Source organism: Lathyrus oleraceus, chromosome 2 (genome assembly GCF_024323335.1).
Source record: "Lathyrus oleraceus cultivar Zhongwan6 chromosome 2, CAAS_Psat_ZW6_1.0, whole genome shotgun sequence".
Classification (NCBI taxonomy): Eukaryota; Viridiplantae; Streptophyta; class Magnoliopsida; order Fabales; family Fabaceae; genus Lathyrus; species Lathyrus oleraceus.
Window position 1 is genome coordinate 192,047,776 of NC_066580.1, and position 25,844 is coordinate 192,073,619.

Below are 25,844 nucleotides of genomic sequence, written 5' to 3' on the forward strand. Positions count from 1 at the left end.
TAGCGAGCACGTTTCCCCTGTCCCGAACTACGTCGACTCTGATGTCTGTGTATGACAGGCTACGTAGGCCCAGGATGCGATATCCTGCCGAGTCCCGTTTCTTTTGTCTTTCGGTGTTTCCTTCCTGCCTTGTGCAGTTTGTGAGCAGTCTTTAGCAACCTTTCTTCTATTCTTTTGTGCGTGGATCCCGTCGAGTACGACGAATGCGTAGGGGTGCTAATACCTTCCCTTCGCATAACCGACTCCCGATCCCATCTCTCTCTGGTCGCGAGACCATGTCTTTTCCAGGTTTACTTCGAGCATTTCCTTTCCCTCCTTTGGGATAAATAACGCACGGTGGCGGCTCTGTTGTTTCGTTTTCCCGCCGGTTTTTCGCGTAATGCGACAGATATCGCTCACTATTTATTATGTTAAATACGTGATTTAATATGATTGCCAATGCCGCAAAAACCTACAAGGTCACACACAAAAGGACGGATTGATGAGAGATAGAGTAACTAAGGAACACCGTAAGGTACGATGCACTTAAGTGAATTATAGAACATCGTAAGGTACGGTGTACTTAAGTAGAATACGAAATATGGTAAGGTACCACACGCTTAAGTGATTTTGGCATATTATAAGATATGGGCCACATACACTTAAGTGGGTTTTTTTTAGCTTGCAACCCACACAAGTGGTTTTATAAATAGAACCCTTGTGCAGAAGCATTTGTGCAATTGTAATTTCGTTTCTCTCTCTCTCTCTCACTCAAAGCTTTCATTCGTAGCAGTTAGCACTGAGATTGAAGGAATCCGTTCGTGTGGACTGAGTAGAGGCGTTATCAGCGTTCAACGTTCGTGATCGCTCCATAAATCTGCATCAAAGGTTACAATCGCCACAATAGGTAACGATTCTATCATTGATCATGCCCATCCGTAAGGATCACTAATGGAGAAAAATTTTAAATTCCGCTGCATTTTGAATCGCTTTTCTCCTTCATACTCACCATCAAATATTTTTCAAATTTATTTTAATGCAATTTTTTATTCACATATTGCTATGGAATACCCCGATTCTAACACTGTTCTTACCAAAAAGACAAGTACACAATAAAGTTTCAAAAAAGAGGACTTCTTCATGCTAATATTCTGTTGTTTTTATATCCTTCGTGAAAATATCTTTCTCCTACCGGAGTTGACAGAATAATCCTAGTAGCGATTCCTAATGAATTGACATAATCAAAGCTTTACAACTTGGCCAAAACACATGTGATACATGGACCACATGGAACAACTAGCAAAAAATCACCTTGCATGAAATAAGGTAAATGCTCCAAGTGGTTCCTAAAAAATATCAGGATGTTACAATAGTTGATCATAAAGCATACCCCCTTTATAAAAGATGATTATCGATAAATGTCATTGTTAAAAATAGGATATCATTGATAAGAGTCATTCCGACACATATAATCCATAACTTCTGCTTAAATATCAAGCCTAAATCAACATGGAATGATGCAACCAAAGCACTTCTAACAAATACCTTTTCAAACATACCAATAAATGATATGATCGAATACCTGCATCATTATAACAGATAAAAAATCTATTCCAACTCCATCTGAAGATGTTGATGAGATTAAATGATATCTCGATTACCGATATATTTATAGTTTATATACTCTTTTCCATTTATTAGATCAATAGTTTATATACATCATATATTATGAGTGCATCAATGATTTTCTAATAAAACCAAGTGTTACAGAGTTAGTGTTTACTTCATGGTTTGAGGATAACAAAAATTATCATGAGGCAATAGAACTTACATATGGTCAATTTGTCACAAAATCTATCTATGTCAAAAGAACAAGAACTTGAAAACCAATAAAAAGGGTTTATAATTGGAAGATTAGTATGGATTCCTCAAAGTATAGGATAACTTTTTAATCTCTGTATGATGCCTATTATGGTTAAAGACCCTTGAACTTATGACAACATCAAATGCATTGACGATTTTTAGCATGAAACATTCAAAATTGTATTTGTGAGCCATTGACGATTTTCAACATGAAACATTCAAAGGCACCAATGGCTCACAAATACAATTTTGAAACCCTTGATCGTACCCTTAGAGATATCATACAAGCAACTCGACATCATTTTTTGGAGGAATGGTAATAGTTTTTGGGTGAGACTTTCATCAAATACTTCATGTCATCCCATGTGGTTCCCTATTCGACATTGTTCATTCATCCCTTAATTCATCTTACATACGGGACCATTATGAAGTATTAACACTGACAAAGAATATGAGACTTAATAATGGTTCTTGTGGTACCAATGTAGATGAGGTCGAACAATTCTCTAAATGAATTCTTCAACTAGGTGAGGGTAAATGGTACTAGGTTAATTGTCACCAAACTTGTTGATCAACAAACATAATGTCTGGAAAACATGAGGGAAATGTCATTTACATACCTAGAATGACAACCTCACATTCACAATCACCTTGATCATTTAAACTTTCAAGAAGGAAATTTCTGATTATTATTTCTTACGCAATGACCATTAACAAGTCACAAGGTTAATCCCTGGATTTTGTTGGCCTCTATTTGCCTCGTTCCATCTTGAGTCATGGGCATTTAAATGTCACAGTGTTAAGGGCCAAGAATAAACAAGGATTGAGAATACTGATACATGATGAACAATTACATCAAAATACAATAAAAAATAATGTTGTATCTAAAGAAATATTTCAAAATGTACATTAAGTCAATATTAAGTCGGAACATTGCAAAGTTGTTAACTCACTATACTAGTCTTTTCTTTCATTTTCTATATAAGAGAATGACAAATGCAATTCGTATTAACTTGAAGAAACTTTTTATGAATATCTTTTGTCTTTTTTTTGTAAGATTTTAAACCAACATTACTATATTTATAATAAAAGAGGAGATATCTATTGTCAAACTCTTTACATACTTACATCTTCTATTTGAACCCTTTTCCCATGTTGTAGATGTTATTCACCCTGCAAGATGTGATAGTCAGTTGAAAAATTCATTTTGCACTACTATTTTCTTTTCATAATTGCTTATTCAACCCTTTTCCCAGGTTCTTCATGTTATTCACCTTGCAAGATGTTACCAAGTGCACCTCTCTTATGTATAATACGTATTCTAGGCTATAGAAGTATTAAGATTTTGGTATACGCTTATGTGTTAGCTTGATTTGATTTATATATAAACATATATCAAAACGAAAATAAACTCATACACATATTTATAATCAAAAACAAAATTAACATTATAACTAAAACCTCCATAGGTGGAATTTTTCAAAACTACATACTTAGGTATAGAACATTCGATGAAAATATTTCAAGCAACTTTAAAACACACTTAATATTCTTATACATTAAGATTACAACACCAAACCAACTTCATATTTAAACATATTAAAACCTTCCACCTCCATCTTCAACTTCAACTTCCACTTCCCTTTTTTAAAACATGTAAAACATCAACGATTACGCAAACTGACATACAAAATTTTAGGAGGATCACGAAGAGTAAAACCAAACTCATTACCAGTCCTCAACCTTTTTTATTTTGAAAATTCATACCATCCTTGACTAATATAATTTTCATGCAAACTTGTTTTATACCTATGCACAACACATTCATATATTTTGCTCGTTCCCTCATTAACCATCATGACTTCATCTTGATTCATATAAAGGGCCTGACGAAAAAATTCCCGTGGGAAATTCTAAAAAAAGATAACGAGTTATAAAAATTAGACATTCGTTTAACATAATTCATTTACTACTTTCATGATTCCTTACCAACACATTTTTTCTGCTTTTGGTTAAGCGTGTCACCTTGATGGTCCATGTGTATTCCTCACCATTATGAATCACAACTTAGGGGTGGAAGTTGGTTGTTATCTCAGCATGTGGTTGTTGTTGGTTCTATATGTATATGAAGTTCTTGTGGTTATACTTGCTCTAAAAAAGGATTGTTGTTGTGACCAATGGGTTCCACGGGTTCTTGTGGTTGTACTTGCTCTGGAAATGGGTTGTTGCTATGACCAAGGGGTTCCACGAGTTATTGAGGTTGTTCAATTTGGCGATGCATATAATCGATCGTAGACATTATCTCTTCAATGTTCATACTTGATGAACTACAAATAAATAAAGAATATAGATAAATAACAAATACATACGTATGCATGCATGTCATGACAATGATATAACAAAAACACCAATTTCAGAATTGCACTTTAAAAAAGAAAAGAAAGGTCAATGACAAATTTGAGATAACTCATGACATATCGTGAATAACATAAAAATAGTACTACCTGGTAGAAGAAGACGAAAGTGAGATATGACTCCTCGTTTTTTCCTATTTTGAAGGTACTGAAATAAAAACCTATCTCTTTATATAATGAAACATATTTACTTAGTGAATCCTTGATTTTTACGGTCTGATACACTGAAGCCCAACTTATTCACCCTTGAATTCTTTTTCACATTCTCATCACAAGCAAAGAATCTGTATCATAAAGGACAACCTGGTCAAGCCAAATTTGCAACAAAAGATATTATTCGGATAAAGCAAGAAAAATATACATGATACTATACCGAAATGACGATTTGAAATCTTTAAAGCCTTTATACAAAGCATTAATGCAACCGTCAATTATTTTAGTTAACTAGACAGTATTGTACACACGTGAATCTGTTTATTCCAAGGCCGATAATGTACATAAATAACTGCAAAGCATTTATACATAGCATTTCTAAATACGCTATCAATTCACATTATTTATATACCACATTTGATAAATTTCAAAACATCACTTAAAATCACACATCTTAAACCATCATTAAATACTAAACTCTTCTCATAACTCATTGAATCAATATAACTTTTTCTTCATTCAACTCTTATGGAGAGTTTTTCAATTGTTAAAATATCTTCCTAAGAAAGTGTTTTACAAGAATACTCACTATTTTACTTCTCACTTATGAATTTTTAAATTTAAACCATTAAAGTTTTTTCCTTCTTTTTTTCTTCCCAGTCATATGCTGAAATTGATCCTGCTTTTATTAATATGTATGAAAATGAACTCAAAAAAGCATGTGAAATTTTGAACAACATAGACAAAATCATCCACTTATAATAAGTGGTTGAAGTGCTATTATTGAATACTACAATTTACCAGATAATGTTATTCTTCAAGTAGGATATTATGGTGACAACAATTTTGGAATATAAGACGTTAGTTCAGTGTCTTCTCAGAATGATGTACCACACTTTCATAGTCGATATCTCTACCATCACAACATATATTCATTTGATCTTATGCTAACCCCTATTAATATTTCATTACCAAAATTAGTCAAGTACCGACTATTTAGTTTTTCTACAGTCTATTAAATAAATATACTAAATCACCTTATTTATTATTTAACTAATTATTTCTATATTTTACTATACAAAAATTGCAGGTCGACTTTGCAACAATATTAAGAGAATATGATTATCACTTTCTTTTACTGCGTTGTGATAACGAAAATAAAGGATACTTTCTTTCTTGAACATTGAAGATACGTATCAAACAAAAATAACATATGAATGGGACGAGTTTTGTGAATCTATTTTATTCAAGCCCGAGGACAAAATTCGATTAAGATTTGATGTTTACTCAAAAAAAGAAGTGTCATGTTTATGACATTCTTCCTTAATTAATTATTGTGATATATTTGATCAAACTCTAGTATGGTCGAATGGTAGTTTCTTGATTCGACAATTCGACAGGACCTTAGCATACCGTCGAAGTCTGTTCACATGCTATAGTCGAAATAGGCTATGACTGTTAGCATATCGAATTGGGTCATTTTGTTATGCCAAATTGTTTAAGTTAGCTTATTCTCTAAGTTAGCTTGTGTGATGGGCCTGTGTGTAAAAGCCCATTAGTTTAATGTGTTAGTTTTCTTATAAATAGCATATTAGTCTCTCGTCATTGTATAAGGCAAATCCTCATTAGGGTGAAAAATGTTATTTTCTATTCTGTAACACTTGTAATCTTGTTTCAAAGAGAAAGTAAAGAATAACAGTTTATAACCAATTTCATTGTGTTCTTATTATTTTCTTCTTTTCTACCCCATATGAGTTTCTTACCGATCAAGAAACCAATTATACTTTGTAATTTCAGCATCATTTTCACAACAATTTGGTGCGGTGAGTGTGGAGAAGATGCTGTCAACAAAGTATGAGATTGAAAAGTTCATCGGAGTGAATGCTTTCGGTATGTGGTGCTTGAAGATGAAAGCCCTACTGGTTCAGTAGGGTTGTTTAGAAGCGATGAAGGGAACCGCAACCATGGAAGATGCGTTAAAGTATAAAGAAAAATTGACTATGGTAGAGAAAGCCCACAACTCCATATTATTGAGCCTTAGTGATAAGGTTCTTTTACCGCTTTTGAAGGAGACGACGACATTGGGTCTTGGGAGAAACTCGAAAGTTTGTACATGACCAAACCATTGGTCAATCGCCTCTACGTGAAGCAAGCTCTTTATTCTTTCAAGATGAGTAAAGAGAAAGTTTTGGCTGAGCAGTTGGATATGTTCAACAAGCTGATTATTGATCTTGAAAATATCTATGTAAAAATTGAGGATGAAGACCAAGTGCTGTTACTATTGTGTGCTTTTCCCATAATACACGCTCCCTTCAAAGAAACTCTCTTGTATGGAAGAGAGTCTCTGACCTTTGAAGAAGTTCAATCAACCTTGTACTCTAAGGATTTGAACGAATGAAAGGAGCACATTCCATCTTCGATTGGTGAAGGTATGTCAGTTAAGGCGAAATACACAAAAAGAGATGGCAAGTTCGACAAGAAAAATGGTAAAAGTCGACATAAGTCTTATAGTGGCGATGCATCTGGTATTCGATGTTATCGTTGTAAGAAGGAGGGTCATACAAGAAAAGTGTTCCCTAAACACCTGAAAGATCACGAAGGTAAAGATAATGGCAACACAACCATTGTTCAAGATGATTTTGATTCATTTAATGTTCTTGTGGTTTCAAGCGACGACTCAAGTAAAGAGCGGATTATGGATTCAAGTTGCACTTTCCACATGACTCTAAATAAATACTTGTTCAAGGAACTATGTGATCAAGATGATGGACCTATATTTCTTGGAAACAATAAAGCTTGCAAGATTACAGGTGTTGGATCTGTAAGATTCAAGCTCCATGATGAGTCAATAAGGTTGTTGACTGAAGTCAGGTATGTACCTAATTTGAAGGGAAATTTGACTTCTCTTGGTGAATTCGACAAGAAAGGATATGTTTTCCAAGGAGAGAAAAGTATTCTAAAAGTCATGAAGGGGTTGAAGGAAGTCTTAAGTGGCGTGAAGAGAAAAGGCTTGTACACCCTTGAGGCTAAAGTTGTTTGTGGTTTTGTAGATGTTGCATCCATGAAACCTTTGTCGAAGACAAAAATTTGGCATATGAGATTATGCCATGTCAATGAAAGGGGTCTGGTCGAATTGAGGAAACAAAATCTACTTGGTGAAGACAAAGTCGAAAAGCTGAAGTTTTGTGAACCATGTGTACTTGGAAAACCTTGCAGAGTGAAGTTCAATAAAGGCAAACAAAGAACACATGATTTCTTTGATTACATCTATGATGATCTTTAGGGGCCTATGAGGTGGCCATCACATTTAGGAGTAAGATATTTTCTACCCATAGTTAATGATTATTCCAAAAAGTTATGGGTATTCATCCAGAAGACTAAGGATGAAACTTTTGAGAACTTCAAATGTTGGAAGACTCTGGTCGAAAATCAGGCTAGTAGGAGGGTCAAGAGGTTGATAACTAATAATGGCCTTGAATTTCGCAATGAGGCGTTCGATAATTTTTGTGCAGCCTCTGGTATTGCAAGGCATAAAACTACTGCAGGTATTCCCCAACAAAATGGTTTGGATGAAAGGTTTAATCAAACCATTCTAGAAAGAGTTAGATGCATGTTGACTAATATTGGGTTAAAAAGGTGTTTTGGGCAGAGACTGTTTCGACATCAACATATATGATAAACATATGTCCTTCGACTGTGTTAGATATGAAGACACCTAAAGAAATTTGGTCAGGACATCCACCAGATCTCGACAAACTTAGAGTATTTGGCTGCATAGCCTATGCTCACATTAGGTAGGACAAGGTCGAACCTAGAGCTCTAAGATGCATGTTCGTGGGATACCCTGAAGGAATCAAAGCTTATAGGCTATCATGCATAGAGCCAGGTCACATGAGGTGTATCACCGTGTAGTTTTCAATGAAACTGAGACGACTTTCAAGAAAATTGATGACGTTAGTCAAAGTGCACAAATATCTAAATAAGAGATGGAACAAGAAGAGACTCTTGTTGAGGTGGAGCATGTCGATGCTAAATTACATATCCCAGATCAAGTTGAAGAAGAAACATAAGATGCTGAAGATACTGAGGAAGATGAAGAAAGCTAGTTTTTTCCCTTTCTGTTATAGAGTTTGTTCCAAGGTGAATATTTGTGAGACATTGGATCAAACTCTAGTGTGATCGAAGGGAAGCTTCTTGGTTCGATAATTTTACAAGACCTTAGCATACCGTCGAAGTCTATTCACATGTTGTAGTCGAAATATGTTAGGATTGTTAGCATGTCAAATTGAGCTTATTTGTTATGCCCAATTTTTTAAGTTAACTTGTTCTGTAAGTTAGCTTATGTGTAAAAACCTATTAGTTTAGTGTGTTAATTTTCTTATAAATAGCATACTAGTCTCTCATTATTGTATAAGGCAAATCCTAATTAGGGTGAGAGAGGTTATTTGATATTCTGTAACATTTGTAATCTTATTTCAAAGAGAAAGTAAAAAATAGCGGTTTATAACTAATTTCATTGTGTTCTTATTGTTTTATTCTTTTCTACCCTTGTGGGTTTCTTGCCGATCAAGAAACCAATTATACTTTATAATTCCAGATTTGTTTTCACAACAATTATGTTTTCAATCATTAGGTCTTTTATCCTTGATAATATATTCGTCTTTAAATTCTGATTTCCATGTTAGTTTCAAATGCTCTCTTTTACATAACCTATTTTGCTCGAAATTTACTCTTATATATTTTATATAATAACAAGCGATAAAGCATGAGCTCATGCAAATGCATACTTAAAATGCCAATACAAGATACTAAGCCCAAAATTATTAAAAGAAGAATACGTTTGACTAAAAAGTTATTCACAATGAGAAGCTATTAAAGAAAACCAAATACTTACAATTCCAATACAAAATACTAAGCCCTAAATTATAAAAAGAAGAATACATTTGACTGAAGATGAGAAAAACACAAGAAGGGAGGGTTGAATTGTGTTGGGTTTTTCCTTTCTAGCTTTTTCTTCTTCTGCTTCTGATGAATCTCAATCATATTCTGAATACTTGGTTCAGAGTCTGGCTAAAAAAAACTTGGTTTACTTCTAAAAGTCCTTATCAGATTCTGAACCAGAATCTGACTTAGAGCATCAGAGTTGACGACAGTGGAATGATAAGTACAGAAGCAAGGGAAGTAAAAGCAAATACACAAGCAATTATCCTAGTTCCTCTCACAACCTGAGAGTAGTCCAGTCTCCTTGCACTTCCAAGGGATTTCTACTATAATCAAACTGATTAAAAATGTTCTATCACTAAGAAATAAAATTTAAATGCTTAAACCCATAAGTAAGAGACTTCACTGCTCAATCACACAAGCAAGAGAATTCCAGTGCTCAAACCCTCAAGTAAAGAGACTTTTATGCTCAAGCACACATGCAAGAGACTTCAAATGCTCAAGCACTAAAGTAAGAGACTTATGACTCTATAACAAACTGTTAAGAATTTTGGGTAACAAATACACTTGATATACAACTAGAGGTGTAGACAGAATACAACTTAGAAATACTCTAAGACTTAAGAACTTCTAAAAAATACAAATGTTAAGATGTTCTAAGTCTAGCTTGTTTTTGACAACAAAGAAGATATTTTTCCTTAAGTATTCACGTGATCAAAAAGTCTTCGAGTTTGTGAGAGTTACCTCAATTAAGAGAAGATGCTTCAGAGGTTAACTTTTTTCAGAGTTCACTCTTTAGAGGTAGATCTCTTCAGAGTCTGCTTCTTGCCTTCTGAAGCTTCTGCGTATGAATCATCAGAGACTAACTTTCTTCAGAGTTGACTTCTTTAGAGTTTGGGTCTTCCATCAGAGCCAGAGTCTTCAGAAGTGATCTTCAGAGGCAGAGTCTGAACTTCAGATGTAGAATCCTCAAGTTACTCTTCATCTATTTTCAGTCTTATAATCCTGCATACTTGAGAATATGTTAGAATACCCAATTGCTCTTTAAATATTTTATTATCATCAAAATTCAATGGATATGGTATCAACCATTTTTGTTCCAACACTTACTAAAAATTTCTTCACAATGTGAAACCATTAAAGAAAACCACCTAGCAAAATTAACCTTACCATTTCAAAAGAAAGTTAATCATGAATATTTTTGATTCATAAAAAGATAAGTATCAGACAAAATAGTACAAAACAAATTTTTAAAGTATTAGACAACTTTTTGTCTTGTACAATGTCTTGGATACAACACCATTTATAAATATAAATATTCATATATATATATATATATATATATATATATATATATATATATATATATATATATATATATATATATATATATATATATATATATATATATATATTGATTTTCGTATTTTATAAATATTAATGGATTAGGATGAGAGAGAATATATTTTGAATAGAAAATAAAAAATATATATTTTTGTATTTTAAATAATTTATACTAAGAATAAAATGGTATTTTTATATTTTTATATTATAAATATTAATAGAAAAAGAAAAAATATATTTTAAATAGAAAATAGAATGATATTTTTATATTTTAAATAACTTTTACTAATGATAAAATAATATAGAAGAAAAGAGAAAAAATATTTTTAATAAAAAATAGAATTGTATTTTTTTATTTTAAATAATTTTTATAAACGATAAAAAGTTGTCCCACCCGCATGGTTTAGTGAGGACAAAAGTTTTAGAATTTGCCCAATTCATAATCTTTATTTTTTGTCCTCCTTGAATATTGTTTATATCAAGCTTAAAATAAATAGAGTTGTGTTATTCAATCTTTTATTTTTTAACAAATTAAACAGATATAATAGACAACTGATCATAAAAAATATTGAATTTTTACAAAAATAACCCACTTTTTCATGGAAATTCCCAAAATACCCCTGGTTTAAAAAAAAATCCCAAACTACCCCACTTTTAGGAGGAGACGCTAATTCAATTGGCGACTCCTCTTAAATGCTTGAATGGAGGCGCCAATTGGATTGGCTAGGGCAGGTGCCCTAGCCAATTGGATTGGCGCCCATATGTATAAGTTGATAGGAGGCACCAATTGGATTGACACCTCAGTGTAAAATGCATTTTTTTTTGGTAAATGGTATACATGATAGATAAATTTGAAATAGGACCAATTGATATTAATAAAATTTTCCATTTACACAAAAAAGCCTAATGGTGATGATCGGGATCACCTAACCGACCTCCGCCCACATCCTCTACCTACCCTAACCCGTGGCCCTAACCCACGTTGATGATTCAGTACCAGTGTTTGAGCATCTGAGGGGCCAGGAGTGTCACTACTAAGTACAGGAGAAGGCCTGTTGAGGTAGTCAGACAAGTCTACATAGTCTTTAGTATGCATCAATGGTGTATCGCCGTAGTTGAGTTCATGACCCATGCCAGAGAAGTTGGGTTGTGGTTGACTTATTGATGGGCGACCGGGACGGTTGAAGGGGGACATGGGTGTGAATGATGCGTCGAGTAAAGGTTGGAAAGGTTGTTGGGGTGTTTGGTAGAGATATGGTTGTTGGATGTTTTGGTTTTGTGAGGTTTGGGCTTCTTGGCTATGGTAGGAGGAGGGGCAATTAGTGTTGAATGATCGTTGGGTGTTCTGGCTAAGGCGACTTTGATAGGGTGATGGGGTGGGTACGAAGCGATGTTGGGTCTCAGGTTGATGGTCAATTTGTTGGCGGTGGTATGAGGTATGCTCTTAGTATTGAGGTTGGGTGTATGTCATGTTTTGGTTGTATGTTTGTATGTTGGTTGAACATAACGTTTGACGGACAGAGGGTTGTGTGTATCCGGTCTAACACTGTTGTTAGGGGTTTGATGTTGAGGTGTCAGGTGTGTAAGTCATCTGGCGTGGGTCGTACAGGTACATATCTTCGGCGATGAACTGAAAACCAACTGATTTGTACCAAGCCATATAAGTACGACTTGGTTTTTCTTCAGTTGGCATGACTGCGTCAGTTAACACATGGTCATGGCGGTGCTTCCATTTGTGACACTCCGATCTTACGAAGCTTTGCCATGGATTGAAGTTCCATTGGTCGTTAACTTTGCGCAGATGCCATTCTCCTAGGCTAGTTGGGGGATCTGGGGTGTTTTGGGGCATACCGAACTGCAACTTCACACGATCACTGTTGTGCATCTCCACAATTGTGAACCGTATTATCGGTGTGCATGCAGTCCATATGGCCGCGTCTTCGGTGTTGACCTCATGGTCATGATCTAAATTAAGCTATGGACGCCAAATAAACTGAAAGGTGAAAGAATATAGGATTATAATCTAGGTAGAAGAAGTCAACAAATTATAACAAAATAATTAAGTTATTATCCTTACGTCTGTCGATCGAAGGTGATACAACATATTGTGATACTGAGTAATACAGTGTCTTGGACATCTGTTGTAACTCATACCACGTGCAAACCATCTACACCAAAAAGATAAAAATATTAGTTAGAGATAATAATCTTTAAACAAGTACGTAAAGATATAGCAATTTAAACAACTTACTTTTGTGCATACGGAAATGTGAAAGGGTTGTTGTTGACGGGTGCTAGGGACGGTAGTCTTGACCAACCCAATGCTTGTAGCAAAATAGCACATCCAGAAAATATAGATGTGTCTTTCTGTGAGTTTTTGCACAAGGAGCTATAGAGATATGCTAGACAAGCAGATCCCAAACTGTAACTTCCTATTCTATCTATATGTCTAAGTAAAGGTAAATACATAATATGCATGCTAGAACCACTATCTTCGGGAAATAAAAACGAACCAATTAACAGAATAATGTAACACCTAGTTTTTATTATTTGAGCATCTTCGGTAGAATGCTCATCTAAGTATAAACTATTATAGTACGACTTAAGGCGTGAAAGCAGTATACATTGACCTCTTGCGTTATCATCTAATAGATCAGTCTCCAAGAGATCCATGTAAATTGAATTTGCATAGTTGGTTTTACCATTAACAACCTTACCTTCAATGGGCAGTCACAAAAGCATGTAGACGTCTTCTAACGTCACGATACACTCATCGGTTGGGTACCAAAATGTGTGTGTCTCTAGTCACCATCTTTCGCATAAAGCTAGAATGGATTTGTTATCTACGGACCAAGATAAAATCTTGCTTATATGACCAAAACCGGCGAGTTCAACATAAGGTTGAATCATCGGGTCCATATGGACATATTCGTGGACCCGAGTCCAAAACCTTGATACATCCTATAAAAGAAAGAACAAAAAACTTGACTAAGTTGGTATGTTAAAATAAAAGGGGGTTGGTGAAGATGAAACTACAAGAAGTTGTTGTAGATGAAAGAAAAAAAGTTAACAAAAGAAAAAACTTACATATGTTGCGATGTTTGCAACCGTTCCTCTATGTGATTCACCCATTGTGAGGATAGACATTTTGTTGGGGGGTTGGTGCAGATGAAACTAGAAGAAGTTGTTGTAAATGAAATTGTAGAAGAAGTAGTGAGAGTGATGGTGTGGAAGAAGTGTTGATGGAGTGGATGTATTTATAGACAAATAAATGGGAGCATGAAAAGTTGTGCTTGTATGGGGTCTCCACTTGAATTGGTGCCCATGTACAACTTGTACATGGTGTCGCCATTCAAATTGGCGCCTCCATAGGGACATGCATGCAAGACCTAGGTCTGATTGCTTGATTTCGAGGTCTGCATGCATGTTTTGACAAGGTGTCGCCAAATGGATTGGCGTCCATGTGCAAGGAATGAATGGGGGCGCCAATTCATTTGGAGTGTATGTCTGCATATCTGGCATGTGGTTGTCCTCTCTCTTGCATGCTGAACATGTCACTTCTTAGTAGCTTGCATGGTTGACACATCATTTTGGACTAGCTTGCATGTGCGACACATCATTTCGAACTAGCTAGCATGTGAGACACTTCACTCCCTTATGTAAGTGTCTTACTATCAACATCCAAGACACTTCACTCACATTCATCTGCAGCAAGAAAATAGTTTTCATCTGCACAAGTCATCTTCACCAAAATACAGTGTCAATGTTCACTTCAATGGTGAAACATACGAGTCCGAGTTATATGGTTTTTGTTTTTGAAACACTGATACCATTAGACTCACGATCAAGAGAAATGCAACCTTCTTGCATTTGAAAAAAAGAATACAATCCTGTATAGGATCAGGTATTGTGTTAAAGATCACGTATCAAAATCCAATATTTTCTGAGAATAGTCAATGCAAGTTTTTCCCGCTTAAGGTACGAGACGATGAAGATGTTGAATACATGTTTGTTAGTCATGAACATTCAGGCTGCAGTTGTATTGAGTTGTACATTACTCTTCTACCATGTATACCGTCTTATCAGTCTCAAATAACCAATCAGAATGAATCTGGTGAATTTGATCTACAATGGTCAGATGACGTCAACCCAGAAGCAGAAGCAGTAGTTGACGTCGTTGATGAAGAAGAAGAGGAGACCGAGATACAGGTTGATCAGATGATGAACGACGACATTGAAGATGTTGAACAAGATCACTGTAAACTAAGCGCTGCATTGATATGTCAAGACATTCTGTCGTTGGTTAATAAAGACCCATAAGTGAAGGTGAGCATAATTATATCCCATATCAGAACAACATATAATTATAATCCATCTTACAAGAAAGCCTGAATTGCGAGGATAAAGGCTGTTGAACATGTATTCGGCAACTGGGAGGATTTATACAAAGAATTGTCACGGTTTTTATGGGCAGTAAAAACATATGTCCCAGGAACTGTGGCAATTATGGAGACATTGCCAGCGATGATGCCAGACGGAACTTGTGTTACAGGTAATAGAATCTTTCACCGTCTCTTTTGGACGTTTGACCCATGCATCAAAGGTTTCGTATTCTGCAAACCTATTATTCAAATTGATGGCACTGGTTATACGGCAAATACAAGGGTACTTTGCTTATGGAGGTTGCACAAGACGACAACAACAATGTCTTTCCCATTGCCTTTGCTCTAGTTGAAGGTGAAACGATTGGTGGATGGGGTTTCTTTCTTCGACATCTCAGAACGCATGTGGCTCCACAAGCCAATCTCTATTTGATTTCTGATAGACATGCTGCCATTGAGAGTGCATACAACAACCATGACAATGGATGACATGATCCTCCTTTTACCCATGTCTATTGAATCAGACACATTGCACAAAACTTCATGCGTGCTATAAAAGATAAGAATCTTCGCAAGAAGGTGGTGAATGCTGGGTATGCTCTAACTCAGCCGTCATTTCAATATTATCGTGATGAAATTATACTGTCTAATGAAGATGCAGAGAGATGGCTAAATAACGTACTAGTAAAGCAGTGGACAAGGGCATTTGACAGAGGTTGTCGATGGGGCCACATGACAACAAACCTTGTGGAATGCATGAACGGGGTATTCAAAGGAATTCGAAATCTGCCGATAACCGCCTTGGTAAGATCGACCTATTATAGGTTGGCTTCTACGTTCGCAACCAGAGGTGAAAGATGGAGTGCGGTGTTAATGTCCGGTCAAGTATTCAGTGAGTGTTGCATGAAGGTCATGAAAGAGGAGAGCATCAAAGCTAGCACACACGCTGTAACAGTCTTTGACCGTCATATGCAAAATTTCAGCGTCCAGGAAACAATGGACCACAACAAGGGGAGACCAAATTTAGCCTATGCTGTTAGACTAAACAAAAGTTGGTGCGATTGTGGAAAATTTCAGGCCTTCCGCATTCCTTGCTCCCATGTCATTGCAACATGCGCTTATACTCGTCAAGACGCTTACAACCATTTATCTGATGTGTACAAGGCCGTACTGTCATGAATATATATAACCAAAGCTTCTCGGTACTATCAATGGAGGAATACTGGCCTCCATATGAAGGTGATATAGTTTGGCACAACGGCGAGATGCGTAGAAAGAAAAAAGGAAGGCCAAACATCACACGTATCAGGATAGAAATGGATTCCACAGATAAAATGGTAAGATTATGTAGTATCTGTCGTCAACCAGGACACAACAAGGACAACTATCCCAATCGAGGAGCATCATCTGAGTCTTAAGCTTTTTGTAACATTGTATTTCTGTAACCTTCAATCATTATATATCATTAACTTTTTGTTACAACGCGGTTCACAACAAACATCAGTACAAAATAAGCTATCTGAAAATAGAAATATTTCTAACTGATTACAACAATCAAATTGATGTCATCTCGACCGAACATCATTTCCCTAGCATTCTTATCAGTCTTCATTCGCACCCAACCAAAGATACTGTCAAGTCTCTCAATACTTCTAATTTTTCCCCTTCTGGTATTTTCCCATCTAACCAACGAACCAACCCCCTCTTCAGTTGATCGAACGTAGTGATGTTCCAGAACAACATCAGCATCTGAGGTTTGTCTCTCGCATAAATCACCTTTCCGTATCGGCGACGAACACCAAACATGATTACCAAATGATTAAATGAGATGTGGAACAATGACTCACACATCGCATCTATTTATAACAAAAAAATTGCATTTTACACTAAGACGCCAATCCAATTGACGTCTCCTGTCAAGTTATACACATGGGCCCAATCCAATTGGCTAGGGCACCTGTCCTAGCCAATCCAATTGACGCCTGCATTTAATTTTTAAGAGGACTCGCTAATTGAATTGACACCTCCTCTTAAAAGTGGGTAGTTTGTGATTTTTTTTGAAACTATGAGTATTTTGAGAATTTTCTTAAAAAAGTGGGTTATTTTTTTTAAAAAATTCAAAAATATTATCATTTTAATATATAAACTATAAAAAAAATACACACCTAAAATTTGCCAACTCAATTAAATTACATATCATTTAAAAAATGAGAATGATTTAAGTGTATTTTGTTGTGTTCAATAGAATTTGAAACGGATGAGATCATCATGAATTGTATAAATTGCAATTCAAACGATGCGTTTAAACATTACTTCCATCGTTTCCGCAATCGACTTCTTCCTCCGTATTTCTCCAGGGTTTCAGCTCTCTCTCTCTCTCCACCGTTCTTCACCGTCACAATAACCGCGTTTTGCTTTCAATACCAATAATTGATCCACACAACACGATATCGTCGGTAACTCGCGAGATTGAAAGATTTATTTTTCGTTTCGTGAGAAGCTGGAGATGGCGAGAAAAACCAACAATTGCACCATATGCGAGAATTCAAATCAAGCTTCTATATGTTCTGTTTGTGTCAACTACAAGTATATGCGTTTTACTTTATTGATTTATTTCTCAATTTCTATTCTAGGTTTTTCAACTTAAGAGTTTGTTCGAAATTGTGCTGATTTGATTTGGTTTTTGTAGGTTAAACGAGTATTACACTACGTTGAAATCATTGAAAGAGCGTCGAGATTTGTTGTACTCAAAATTGAGCGAAGTTCTTGTCCGTAAGGTTTGAATTCTACTTGTGATAATACTAAAATACATATGAACCTAAGTTAATCAAGCAAATATGATCTTTTTTAAATGTTAGTTTATCAATACTGAAGATGATTATTGTTTCATTGATTAAGACTTTGAGCTATGTAGCACAGACAACTCTTGAAAAAAGTGTCTTTGAAACCGACGGACACTACTGTAGACATGTCAGCTATGAAGCACGAATGCCTCGAACACAACACAGAGAGACATCGGTAATAATTTGAAAAAAATGAATAAATTGAACGGAATCACAAGTATTGGTGTAGGTGTCCGACAGGGACACGGACACAAACACCCTTTTTTTTAGAGGTGTCCGTGTTACATAATTTGTCGTGTATCTGGTGTCCATGTTTCATAGTTATTGAGCTTAGGGCATGAATATACGCAGTAAAGTGAAAAGAAAAAAGGGGAGGGAGGAAACAAAAAATATCAAATTTTCACGACATTCTATCTTTAAGATTTTTGAATAATACTTCAAGCAACCAAAAATATAAACTAAAATTCAATGATGTTTCGTTTTTTATTTTTAAAATTCTAAGTCGACCCAATATTTATCCGATGTGTTTGGTGTACCTTTACTGTGTCGATCATATAGGAGTACTCATGCATCCTGGATTAATACCCATCTCATCTCCTAGTTGTCTCAAGTGGGTAATGGTAACTTGGATCCTTTGTAATGCTGTAGCTTGGTCTAGCTCAGTATCGGTCATTGGCTTTAAACTATCCAACTCTAACACTTAGTGGTTAATGCTCTCAGCCGTTGAATCAATCCAATAGTCGAGATTAGGTTGGACCGGAGGCAGGTTATAGACATGCTTAGTGATTGTCTTTTCTGCTCTGTGTTTGTGTTAGTATATTTTTCTATATGATATATTAGTGCCAATTTTATTTGTTTTTTTTTCAAAATTATTGACTTCTAGCTACTTTTGAAATTTCCCATTTTATATGGCAAGGGAAACCACATTATATTTTTGCAAGACACCCTGCAATATTGAAGTATTCAGTTAAAGTAATAAGTTTGTGTATGATATTAATAAGGGAAAGGGAGATGATCAAACAAATTGGAGAGTGCTTCGACACGAAAAGCTTGCAAGGTTGAGGGAGAAGCTCCACCATAGCCAAGAACAAGTTACTCAAGGTTAGAAACCTTCGCATACCAGAATGAAATTCTTGAGATGTAATTTTGACTCTCTGAACCTAGCTTAACCAGTAACCTTACAGGACGGGCTAAGAATGAGACTATGTCTGCTGATCTGAAACATAAATATGGAGTACTTGATTCTGCCCTTTCTATGGTATTTTGTTTCTTCTTGACTTTTATCTGCTAATGCTATTGCTGTGGTCATGGAAGTTACTCATTAAGTTTGATGTGAAATGTATATGAAGATGTTGGATGATTTATTATTGTACTCTTTGCAGTTGGAAAAGAATCGAGTGGAGCAATTGGAGAAGTTTTACCCTAATCTTATATGCACCCAAAGCTTAGGGCATGTGAGCACTATTTGTTTATTTTACTTCCGGCAATTGTAAATTTCCGCATATTATTTTATTATACAGTCTGCATTTCTTTGATGTTTAATCACATAACAATTGAACATGTACGTTCCTTTGATGCTCGATTTCTAAATCATATGTGGAATATTATTTGTTTTAAATGAACTTCAAAGTTTATGCTCATATTATTACATTGCAGGGGGCGATCACCTCTGAGCGTCTTCATAAACAGTCTGTTGTCATAAAACAGATATGCAAGTTGTTTCCACAGCGCCGGGTAAAGTAAATCTGTGCTGATAAGTATTTTGTTGGTTCATGTCAATGTTATATGATTTTTGAAGTTAAACTTCCTTTCAAAATGTTCTTCGTTGGGATTGATTTTGCACGAATGGATAGGAAAAGGCCCATTTTAGCATACCCTCGAAGTTCTGTAATATTATTTTGTAATTCAAGGGATTTTCCCTTATTTCTATTCTATATCCGTTGGTTTCTATCTGATGCCAAAAAATTGTTCAGTACACAATTTAAGAAAAATAAGGCTCTTTATTGGAGAAACACAAGAGAGGAGAAACTGTTTCCTTCATTCATAAAGTTTAGGCCAGAATTAATGTGCTAGACAATAATTTTTCAAGACTACAAAACTGTAGCCAAATATAATGTTACCTTGTTTTTTTTTAATTGCATCTGTTAGTCAGTTCAAGCATGCTTAAACGCTATTGTCCTTATGGTGTCAGGTAGTAGTCAATATACAGGGAAAGGATGAATTATATGATCAAATTTGCAATGCACTCTTACCAAGAGCACTTGATCTCAAGTCTGTTCCACCAGAAGATCTTTCCGTATCTTTAGGGTAAGTTGTTTCTCCCTCAAGATTTTATGTTCATGCATTAGTTCATTTTTACAAGTGAGTTCCCATACTGGTATCAGACCACATTTTGTTTTATGCTTAAAGCTTTAATTTCATATGTTGCTAAATGTACGTATGTTGTCCTATTTCAGTTACTTCTTCCAATAGTCTAGACTCCTTATTGACATTGTTACACAAATTAATCGGTTGAATATTCTTGTTGCATAGTAACCAGTTATATTCATGTTTGTAATTTGGAAAGCAGATACATGGTGCAACTTCTAAATCTTATTGTTCACAACTTGGCTGCTCCAGCACTTCATAACTCAGGTTTTGCGGTAAGCATTGTATTGGTGTCAAATCAATGGGTTACTGTTTTCTTAAAGATCACCAGTTTTGGTATATTCTGGTTAAGGATGGTTATGTTAGCCATTATCATTTGATTGCTTAGGAGTATCAATGTAGCATTAGAATTCATGTATTTTTTAACTTGGTTGAGATTGATTTTGCATGAATCACTGCTGCATAGAGTACCATCCACATGAAAGTATTCCTTTCGTTTTTTGAAATAAGTTATAGAGCATGTTAAGAGATATGGTTGTGTCTAACTCAACCCTACAAAACCGGTTTGTAGGGTGAGGATTGCCCCCACTTATAAAGATATGTTCAGATCATATATTGTCCGATGTGGGATTCTTAACACATCTCCTCATGTCCAGGACTGAACATCTGGAGCGTGGAAATAAATGGTTGGTGACCCGATAGCGGAAACCTGATAGCAGGTGGTCCACCGAATCTTAAACAAGACTAATACCATGTTAAAAAATATGGTTGGACCTAACTCAACTCTACAAAACTGATTTGTAGGGTGAGGATTGCCCCCACTTATAAGAACATGTTCAGACCATATATTGTCTGATATGAGACCCTTTACGGAGCATGTTCCAAACATGTATCTATTTAGTGCTTGTTCTTATGCTTATTTTGATGATTATTGGTTGTTAAAGATTTGGCTTTCCTAAATGTTGATTGGAGTCTAAAATGCAACGACGACGACAACCAAGCCTTATCCCACTAAGTATGGTTTGGCTACTTGGATCAGACAAGTCCATAATATTCTATCACATATCATATTTCTATTCAACTTATCAATCTCTAGATTTTTTGTTGTTTGTAGAAAATTTTAGTATGTCTCCATATCTTCTGTTATAGTATATTATTCAGTTAGGTTTGATGTTTTCCCTGATGCATAATAGTTTTAAGGGTTAAATATATGATACCCCTGCAGTGTTAGCGAAATTCAGTTTACCTCCTGTAAATATTTGTTTTTGGATTCCTCCTTGAAATATTAAAATTCCGTGTCTTTTGCCCCTTAAGCGCAAAAATTACCCCTGTAATATTTCATTTTTTGTTTACCCCCAGATTCAGTGTTCAAATTGTATGCTTGGGGGGAAACAAAAAAAGAATATTACTACAGGGATAAAGCGAAACTCGCCTACATTGCAGGGGAGTGTCGTATATTTAACCCTAGTTTTAAAGATGTTTTTGGTTCATGAAAGTATGTTTCTTTTAAAGAAATTAGTCCCTATCTCAGTTTTATTCACCGAGTGCCTATACAAAAATGGGGTGTTTTTAGAATTTAGACTAAAAACACATGCTTACACACTGTTATTGGTAATTGTTGGGATTGAAAATGAATAGATTTCAAATAGTACAATTTTCAAGACTGAACATACTTAAGCCTACTAAGTATCACTGAGTTTTTGATGTATGCAAAATGTTAATAGTGTTCCTATTCCTACTACAATTGATATTCACATTTTACAGTTTGGTATTTAACAATGATTGTCAAATGTCAATCTAATATTATGGTCTTAAGCCACCTTTTTGTCATTGCCTGCTAGAGAGAACTTAACATTGTTAATTTTGATAATGAACATTTTTAACTTTACCTCAGGGTTCTTGCTCTCGAATATGGCAACGTGATTCTTATTGGGATGCACGGCCTTCCTCGAGGAGGTATTTTGGTTATATTTGGCATGAATCGCATGATTTATCTTTAAGCAGAAATTTCTTCAACTAAATAACTCTATTTTTCAGCAACGAATATCCTCTTTTTATACCTCGCCAACATTATTGCTCGACTAATGGAGGAGAAAACTCATGGTCTGATAAAAGTTCAACCAATTTCGGTGTTGCTTCAATGGAATCTGACAGGAGGCCTCGTTTGGATTCATCTGCGAGTAGTAGTTTCAACTATTCTTTAGCTTCTTCTCATACTGTTCAAACATATAATGATATTCAACAAGGAATTTCACTTTTAAAGAAAAGTGTAGCATGTATCACTGCATACTGTTACAACTCCCTATGTTTAGATGTCCCTTCTGAGGCATCTACGTTTGAAGCATTTGCAAAGTTATTGGCAACTCTCTCATCATCCAAGGAAGTTCGATCTGTTTTCTCCTTGAAAATGGTTCGCTCTAGGTATTTTCATATTTATTGTGTGCCTTTCCTCTGGAACATTCATGAATTTACGAAGCAAAGTTGTTCCTGATGTTTTCTTTAGTTATATTTTGCTTTTGAGGATACCCAAATAGCTAAGTTGTTTCTCTTCTGCCTTATAGTATATATTCTTTTTCCTAGTGAAACCTGGCTGCCATGGAGCCGGGTATTCTTGTCTTTGAAATTTCTGAAGAACTATTATTGTGTGAGGGGCAGTTCTAGAGCTCTATATGTTTTTTCTTTAGTTCCAGTTTAAGCAAAAGAAAAGCCAGTTCTCAACACAGTTTTTTTACTAAAGGAAGGTTTTCGTGCTTCTACTAGAACCCCATTTGAAACCTCTCAAATGCTATAAAACAAACTGGATGGATGTTGGAAATTTTAAAAGGCTTTGGTATTTGCTTACTCTAGCAGTGTGATCTTCAATACAGTTTGGTGTAAACGCCCCTCCCCTTACATAAAATCCAAACAGCATTGTACCTGAATATTTTATTTATATTTGATTCAGGACATGCAAACAAGTTCAACAATTGAACAAATCTGTATGGAATATGAACTCTGCTATTTCGTCATCTACATCGCTAGAAAGTGCACATTGTGTGCCCACATCGGTAATATCTTTTCTCATCACTTTTAATTTGAAAGAAAATGCTTGTAGTGTTGTTTTTTAATTTTTTTTTTTTTTTTTTACTTTAGTAGTGTCTTTGATTCATCACTTGGCAGTTAAATCTAGCAAACAACTATCATTTAGATTCCCAGATTTTCCTGAAAAGGAGTATAAAACTTCAGGGCAAAGTTTCTTAATTTTTACTGTGATTCAATATTCACTGAGTTCATGTTTGTTCAAAATCAACCTTTAAAGCCATTTTAGAGATATGTTTGTAGATCTTGTAGTTACACACTCTTGTATGCTTTGAAATACAAATGCTTACATAAAGGGGAATGAAGTAGGCTGTGTTGCTTTTTGCTTGATAGGAAGCAACTTGTGTAAAAGGATAAAAGAAAGAATTCTCTAATCAATCGAGCAAATAATTCACTTCAGGTTGTTATGAGAACCTTAATTCTCCTATCTAGATCTGAATTACGCACTCAATGCCTCTTATCTTCCATCTACTTCTATTTATAGACAGCTTAACCCATAACAATTAACTGATTAACAAGGCATAAGAATTTGTGTTTTCATTTGTATATGATTCTCGAGCTTCTACATGATTAAGTTTAGATACGTGTTCCTGACAAATATATTTTATGCTTTTCTCATTGATTGCAGAGAATTGAGAATTATATGCCGAGTTCTGCTGCTAGTTTTCTTTATCCTACTGATTCATCTGATCGAAAACGCGAGTGCCTGATTGAAGGGTGGGATATCGTTGAACATCCCACTCTTCCTCCTCCGCCATCACAAAGTGAGGATGTTGAGCACTGGACTCGAGCCATGTTCATAGATGCTAAAAGGAAATGATCTTCGTCTGCAACAGACTTCTGCTTTCTGTATGCATCTTTTCATTTTCACTCATGCATTATAAATAGAAATTCAAATGATGGTCGGGCACTTGGATTCCAAGTGCTAATTTAGTGATAGACTATGTTTATAATTCAGCAGTTAGGTTTCTTGATTTATTTACGCTGTTAATTCTCTGCTAGGCTTACCATAAAAGCTTACACAACTTTCCGTTTTTACTGCTTTGTTGCTTACTGGGATTCTTGGCTGAAACGGCATTTCTTGTTTCCCCCCTTTTTTTCTGTTAGGTTCAACTGTTGAAGGGAGTGAAATCTGACTTAAGATTCTGGAAACTGTATAGGTAAATCATCTGGAGCATTTTAGTTTCGTTTCATCAATTTCAGGGCTGTATAAAATAGATAATTGGACAATGAGAATTGTTAGTATTTGTACATATTGATAGGAAAGGTTTATTTAATTCTTACTGGAAAGGTTTATTTTAAAATTGTTTTTGATCTAGAATATTATTTTAATAGATGTAGTAAATGATTTATATATCAAAACAGATATTGTTTGATCTGTTTAAAAAGGCAAACATTATTAGATATAATCAACCAAGGAATTAATTAAGAGAAAAAACATTGAAGTAGTTTATAATTTGAAGCATCATTAAACTCATCTAATCTTTTGCGGCAGAACCAAATTTCATGTTATAGAAAAAACAGTATTGATCATAGTTATTATTTTAGTGTAATTAGTATTTTTGCCAATAAATTTAGTATAATTAGTCACTGTAATTGAATATGCATGTGCTCCAATTATATTTTTATTGTGAAAGTTAAATAATTTGATTAGTTAAATAAATTCATATAATTTAAAGACATAATCATCTAGTTAAATAAATAAGGTTGAATGAGAATGGTTGAATGAATTCTCATTCGACTCTCAAAATAAATTAAAAAAATAAATTTTAAATTATTCTTTTGAAAAAAATGCAACTTTCAATTATGTATGCATAAGCCGACGGATTCAGATTAGGTGACTTTAGTCAATTAAAAGTATATACTCTGGTAATCCTACCGGTGCAAAAACATCCAATAAAAAAAATTAAAATTGTCCTCAAATAATAGAGATGCATATCCGATTAGGCGACTTTAGTCCATTGAAAGTATATAACTATGGTAATTCTATCATTTATGATGGAAAGGCATCCTATAAAAAATTAACATTGTGCTTAAATTTTAGAGATGTCTATTTGAATGTGTCATTTTTTAAATCAAAACATTATAATTGAAGCACATCAAATATATTTTTGGAAAATTTAATCCGTAGATCATCTTCGGAATAGTTTAATTTACATCCTATACATGTCTCTTAAAACATATTTTTATCATAGATTATTTTGAAAATGCGTTTTCATATAAATATCAAACAAAATCCAGACATAAATACCAAACAAAATCCAGAGATGATGCATCGGATTCAGACCAAATAATTTGTTTTAGCTTATTTTAACTTAAATTTTTTTTTTAAAAATGATTTTTATAAAAAAACATTTTTTAATATTAAAAACTATATTATTTTTATAAATTGAAAGAATAATTTTAAAATTTGTATCATAAATATAAGGTCAAAATTAATTGAATTCACAATTTTGAAAGTATTATCTTAAAATTGATTT

General features: G+C 34.6%; 1 protein-coding gene across 1 annotated transcript; it reads left to right on the top strand.

Moving 5' to 3' along the window:
• Positions 1–17,319: 17,319 nt before the first annotated feature.
• On the top strand, positions 17,320–24,698 carry LOC127118835 (uncharacterized). The gene is made up of 13 exons (XM_051049083.1): positions 17,320–17,662; positions 17,766–17,853; positions 18,921–19,020; positions 19,104–19,177; positions 19,302–19,373; positions 19,576–19,653; positions 20,111–20,226; positions 20,489–20,561; positions 22,181–22,242; positions 22,324–22,707; positions 23,231–23,333; positions 23,993–24,213; positions 24,472–24,698. The coding sequence occupies exons 1-12, from the start codon at positions 17,583–17,585 to the stop codon at positions 24,182–24,184; spliced, it is 1,422 nt and encodes a 473-aa protein (XP_050905040.1). The 5' UTR covers positions 17,320–17,582; the 3' UTR covers positions 24,185–24,213; positions 24,472–24,698.
• Positions 24,699–25,844: the final 1,146 nt, after the last annotated feature.